Source organism: Pygoscelis adeliae, unplaced genomic scaffold (genome assembly GCF_000699105.1).
Source record: "Pygoscelis adeliae isolate BGI_AS28 unplaced genomic scaffold, ASM69910v1 Scaffold232, whole genome shotgun sequence".
Lineage (NCBI taxonomy): Eukaryota > Metazoa > Chordata > Aves > Sphenisciformes > Spheniscidae > Pygoscelis > Pygoscelis adeliae.
Genome location: NW_008824473.1, coordinates 2,494,506 through 2,500,972, shown reverse-complemented (window position 1 = coordinate 2,500,972; position 6,467 = coordinate 2,494,506). Strand labels below are relative to the sequence as shown.

At 42.6% G+C, this 6,467-nt stretch overlaps 1 protein-coding gene across 1 annotated transcript in view; it reads right to left on the bottom strand.

Moving 5' to 3' along the window:
* Positions 1-6,467, bottom strand: part of HAL (histidine ammonia-lyase) — a 13,943-nt gene that overhangs the window by 4,740 nt on the left and 2,736 nt on the right. The window contains exons 9-16 of the mRNA XM_009321310.1: positions 5,585-5,724; positions 4,049-4,096; positions 2,846-2,993; positions 2,666-2,761; positions 2,501-2,559; positions 1,602-1,682; positions 660-725; positions 397-562 (exon numbers count right to left, since the gene is read on the bottom strand). Coding sequence (XP_009319585.1) covers positions 397-562; positions 660-725; positions 1,602-1,682; positions 2,501-2,559; positions 2,666-2,761; positions 2,846-2,993; positions 4,049-4,096; positions 5,585-5,724 — 804 coding nt within the window. The remainder of the gene's footprint in view (positions 1-396; positions 563-659; positions 726-1,601; positions 1,683-2,500; positions 2,560-2,665; positions 2,762-2,845; positions 2,994-4,048; positions 4,097-5,584; positions 5,725-6,467) is intronic.

Below are 6,467 nucleotides of genomic sequence, written 5' to 3'. Positions count from 1 at the left end.
TTGCCTGCAGTGTTTGCTGTTAATTACAGCCCTATCTGAGCTGATTTGCAGGCTCCTGGGTACAGAGCTGTCACCTGGAGCTCTTGTGTTGGTGACTGTAAATTAGAGCGCTCCCTGCCAATCCCGTAAAGATGCGAGCAGGCAAGCATGCTCACCAAAGTCTGCCTAAGGGTTTGCATGCTCAGAGTGCTAAACATGCCCATGGATCAGCTCAGAATAAAGAATCCCAAGCTGAAATAATTGCACTGCACTCAACGCTCAAACTTTGCACCCAAACAGCACAAAGCACATGGAGAAGAGATGGAAGACGTCCATGTCTACTATCAAATTACAACTGCCTCGATATAAATTGGTCTTTCTAGCTCGCCCTCTCGATTATATTGCTCAAGCACTCACCCAGGGCAGCCGCTGTGCAGTGTGCAATCATGAAGCCAGAGTTCAGACCTCCTTCAGTGACTAAAAATGCAGGCAGTTCGCTGAGCGAGGGGTTGCAGAGCCTCTCAATTCTTCTTTCACTAATTGCAGCGAGTTCGTGCACACCAATTGCCAAATAGTCTAGAGCCTATAAAAGAAGATCTCATTAAACCAGATGACAGAAACAAACAAAAAAACCAAAACAGAAACTATTTTTTTTTTTCTTTCTCCAAATGCTTAATTACCTTTGCAGGATATTCACCATGAAAGTTTCCTCCAGAAATTGTCTCTGCTCTTTCAGCAAACACCATCTTTAAGGAGAAGTTAAGGCACAAACATGAATGAAACACAGTTTACATGACAGATACCTGTCAGCAATCAGAATATCTTAACTGAAGGAATGTTTGTGCTGATAGGCTTCTATTTGCAAGCACATTATATTACACCTGCATGTTCACTTTTCAGAAAATGAAGACTCAATCTCAGTTCTCCTGTTTTTTTTCAAATAGACTACATAAAATGAGGACTTTGATCGGGGGTGGGGAGGAGTGCAAAGAAACAAATGTGTTCGGATCCTAGCATAGTTTCTCAGTTCCTTGGTACATTCTCTCCATGGCAGATAGATTTTTAGACATGTTACAAGCAGTAATGCTTATCAGCTATGGATGTGATGTTACGTATAGCATCATTATACTGCTGAGGGGAATCTAGCCTGGCTCAGCACCAATGCAAGAACTGTGCACAGAGTTTACCAGGCTGAGCCATGATGAGGCTTACCAGCCACACGTGTTTTGTCTGCCTTCCCTGACAGCGCAAATCTTGCTCTATAGTGCAGGTTTCACTCATGCTGCACCAACAGATGTTTCATATGACAAGCCACCATCTGTCTACATCCATTTGGTTGCCAAGTCCCATCTACCTACATATTCAATATAAGCATATAGAATCTCATCTAGGAAACATTTAACGTGCTAAACTGCATGCGCACGCGGTTTCCTTGCCCAGACACACACTTGCATGCACCAATGCAGACATGGAGAAGAGAGGTTACTGTTGCAACCAATGGTAGTTATTGACTGAAGCCAGTTACGACTTTTTTGCCTCCTATGCAAATAATTATATAGAAGAAAAAGGATAAAAAAGGCCAAGCAAAACTTTACATAGAAATAAAGTCATCAAAAAGATACAGGGTTGTCCGTGGCACTATTGATTTCAGTTGTCATGATGTCCTTCACAAAAGCAATTGTATCATTTACAACTCCGTGGACCTAGAACAAAAGACATTAGCACCTGAGCTTAGTGTCTACACTTAATTTATTTTTAGGATGCTGACTGAGCTGCAGGCACCCTCTTTCCCATCATCCCAGTCTCTACATCCACAGATGAAGATGGTCTTGTATTTGCTCTTAAAATCAGGAGCATCACTATGGGACACTGCCCATACTAGACACCCGAAAGACCGTACTTATATTATTATGACAGTATTGCTAAAAGGGTAATCTGAATATATCATTCTTTACTTGTTTGGGTTGGCTTACCCTAAATGGAAGATAAGATACTTATTCAGTGGCAGAAGTATTATTAGAAGAGATGTAACCTTACAAAGTCCCCACAGAAAAAAAACTCTCATTAATTGACTTTCATTAATTCCACTGATTTAATAGCTTTGCTCATGTTAAAACTCACGGGGTCGAGTTCTTCCAGTATGTTACAGATACTACAGGTAGACGAACAACCTATCACTCTGGCTGCTTCTGGAAACACCTTTCCCCAGTTCGTGGTCTTAGCATCAATGCAGAATAAATGTTCTACAAAGCCTGCAAGAGTAGAAACCAGGACCTTCCCCCTGCTTCTGACACTTGGCCTCTTTCAGACCTGAACACAGCTTTGTTAGACGCTGCCTGATGGGTGTGTGTACGGGATCAATGAATTACATGTCTCCATTAATACTAACTCTGAAGTGAAGGAGAAGCAAAATAAAACCATTTCCTCTAATGGAGTCAGCGCATAGTTGACAGTATTTCTGATGTGGGAACTTCATCATCATTTATCTAGTGCTATGAAAGGAAATAAAGTCAGTTTTTACCTGAGGGCAGCAGCGCATTGTGTATGCGTCCTGAACTCGGTCACAGAATCTATGGCTCTCTAGAAGGAACAAGGGAGGAAAAAACCCACAAAAGCATATGGGCTATTGCTGAAAGACCCAGACGGACCTGCGTAACCTGAAAGGGTGAAGGTTGAGATTGTTCACCTGCTATTTCTGATGGATGGTGGTCAGAATCTAGAAGGGACCTGAATCGAAATGCCACTTCAGCCTGCCCTCGATGTGGGCGCACTGCATGGATATCTAGTAAAACAAGTTAGACTGTTAGGTTTTGCTTCTCTTGTCAATGGCTGTTAAGCAAACAGACAGGAAAGGCCTGGTACCCACCAGTGTCAAAGGCCCTTGTTGTACCCTTCAAGACTTCAAGTGTAAGGGCAGCGATTATGTCAGCTTGTCTAGCAATAGCACCGGCTCTTTCAACCGCTTCGCATCCCAGCGAGGTGATCATTTGTGTCCCATTGATGAGAGCCAGACCCTTCAAAGAGAGAGCAGATGTTAAGCAAATTCATTGCAGCTATTCCACACACTGTGATAATTCCCCATCTCTGTGATAATTCTCCTCAGATGAACGAGTTAAAGACCTTTGCTCAGCTTCCTGGATCATCCTGAAATCATAAAATGCACAAGCTTGACTGGGCATCTTTGCTACAAAATTGTCAATGGTCAAGACCCTGCTAAGTCATTATAGACACCCTTGGAGCTCCAGTAGTTCCAAGCAAGAAGTTTATTTCATGTTATTTCAAGCTTAAGCAAGAAAAGTACAGGAAATCTGTATTCTTTTCCAGTTCTTTGGAAGTGGAATGCTATTTTTATTAATTTCTTCTTAATTTATTAGTTAAACCAAAAAAGTTATGAGCATGGGGGATGCAAAAACCAATCACAATAAGGAAGTGGAGAATTAAAACAGCATTAGGATTTATAACTGCTTTAAAAGACTTGTTGAGTTCAGTTAAAACTAGCTTCATGTTTGTTCTAAACAAACATGAAGGCCCATGGGAGCCTTCCATTTGCCTTTAGGAGACACTGGATTTGGCTTCTTGCTCCTGGTGCTGTTTTACAGCTACTGAGGCCCCTTATTGGAGAGCTCCACAACCCTGAAATCTGTTGTGTTCCCATGTAAACTTTAATACTTGGACTGAGATTCATCTCACCTAGTTTTAAAGATCTAGAAGTCAGATACCTGGTTCAAGTCAGTCATCTGAGCTCCTGTTATGGTCAAAGGGCAGATAGGTACCTTGAGAGGGCTTCTTAGTTGTTTCAGGATGATGTAAAGTGTTTTCTGAAGATGCCCATCTCTTTCCACCGACCACAGAGCCAATCTAAACATCAAGCTTGGGTCTGACATTTCAAGTCAAGTAGGGTGGCACTGGGAGAGGTGAATCCCGCTTCTGACAATATGTCATTAATATCATTCTGGAGCTTGATTTAAAATGACTGTTAATTCATTTCAGGCTTAGATTGTTAAGTATAAAGCAACTAGTGATTGACCATGCTTGTTTTTCATCAGCTGGCATCATTATACTTTATTACCTCTTTTGGTTTCAAGGTAATTGGTCTCAGACCATGGGCTTCCAGGACCTGTGGAGGAGTTTAATGACAAGGTAATTAATGAAACATGTTTTTTGGTAATTCAACCACAAAAATGTTTAAATCTTAAATGTTTCTATAAATAAAAATATTAACAAATTCCTTAAGTGAAGGGAGAAAAAGAGCTTTATATCACAAACATTTTATTTTTTTTTTCTGGGCTAAATAAAGGACAGCATTTTGGGGCTTCCAAACTAGCACCTAATTTCCCAGTGCCCGTTAAAGAAGGTAGTAGGAGCACTGAAGTGAGATACTGTCACAGCCCGTTAACATCTACCATGTATTACCTGATGGGAGAGAGTAATAGGAGAGAAGGCTGGAAAAATCTTGGGAAGGTAGTTCTGCCTACACCTTACCTCATAGCAGGTTTGTCTTGGCATAAACTATTCCTTCATATATGATTTCCTAGCTCTTTCTATAGAAAATCTCCAATGACAGGGAGAGTCCTACTCAGTTTATTCTGTACATGTCTATTCCATAGGGCAATCGTTCTTGTGGGAAATGGAGGAAAGGTATAACCTTGATTCTGATTAGAGTCCTCTCAACCTTTCCAGCTGAAGAGGTAACACATCTCAGAGGCGTACAACTGTAACTTCTGGTCCCAAAGGTCCATGACACACTGGCCTGCTTCTTCCCTACTCCTCTCCCTGTGTAGTTCTCCGTACTTCTCCAGCCGACAGTGACGGTACAGTTATCAATCCATTAATAAATCTGGTGTTCAAATATTCGTGGATAGGAGTGATAGGTGTAGCAGAACAAACTAGTATGAAAGACTCCGGAGGGGCCAGACTTGGAGATATTCAACACTAGATCAATCTGCTAATGTATTAGTGACAGAATAATAATTAATTAAAAATTAATTCCATTGTAAAGCTTCTATCTTGTAAAGGATGATGCTGTAAAGGTTCCCTGTAATGCTAGTTAATCTATCAAAAATGAAGTGTCCAAACCTGTGTATTCACTTAAAGCCATTATAAAATCAGTAGAAATTTTACTGATAAATTCCTGCCTCCAATAAATCTCCAGTTACTCGCAGCATTTGAAGTTTTGAATTTGAGAGATGATCTTGGGTTTGTTGGAACAGTGTTGATGTTTAGGGAGCTGAAGACGTAAGAACAGTTCTTTCAAAGCTGATATCACATCCTGTCCCTCTCTCCAGGTCCTAACTGATGTCACTGCAGTATCTTGTATTGCAATACTATGGCATGATATTTCTTTAGGACTTAATAACATGCTGCATATTCATGTCTGCTCCAGTGACATGTGGGTGAGTTACTCCATTCTCATGGATCCACCTTCCTCAAGGTAGAGGATGACTTGCTAAAGGCAACCTAATCCCCGTTCAAACTGGTACAAAAAATCCAGAGACTTTTACCTGTTATTAATCTGAGCAAAGGCTCTCTTTCTCTCAAAGCTACATGCAATTTGGCAAATGAGCCAGGAAGCAGAAAAAAAAGCAATCAGCTGCACGAGTCTTACATATTTAGCATCAGCCCAGCCACTCTTTGGGGACCACATCTTTCCCTCTCCAATTAATCCCAGAGCAAGATGAGAGAGGGGGGCCAAGTCTCCGCTGGCTCCAACTGTCCCTTTCTCAGGGATATAAGGAAGGCAGGACGCTAGAAAGAAAACAAAACCGACTCCTGTTAGAGCTTCCCCTCGATACATGCCTCGGAAAACAGAGAAGCCAGCATGAGTGTGGTCACAGTAACATCCTGCAGTCACGGTCCACGGCGCCAACAGGACTACTCTTGTTGCAGACTGGGATTTGCCCCTGCTTGCAGGCTAGTTGCAGTTTATAAAGAAATCAACTCCCTTCTGCATTTAGCTCTGCATTTAGTTTAGGAGTGGGGGGACCACAGCCCAGGGTGATAGCATCTACAGCCAGGCAGGTAGAATATCACTCCTCTCAGCGCTCCATCGCAGGGTGACCACCCAGTGTGGACAAAGCTACCTCTTCATTTCTCACTCAACTAAACATTGGGTAGCTCCTACAAATCACCTTTGAGCCTTCTTCACCCCACCCCAGCCCTCTGAGCCCTGAACATGTGGAAATGAAGAAACGGAGCCCAGGGAACTGCGGAAAAAGCAGGGAAGGGACCAGTCTGTTTCTTTTGCAGAGTTAAACACTGAATTGCAGCTCCTTCACTTGCTGTGGGAGGAGAAGGAGGAGGGTGCAACAGAGGGCAGCACTGCACAGAGAGAGAAGGTGCTCTTTGCTCGTCCCAGCCACACTGGCATGCCTCACCAGAGGGACTGTTGATAGACATCAGCTAATGAACAGCACAGCCGCCCCTTTGGTTTCCCTGCCGCAGCGTCCGGCAAGGCAGCCCAGCTATAACCACTTTGACAGTCGCAGCCC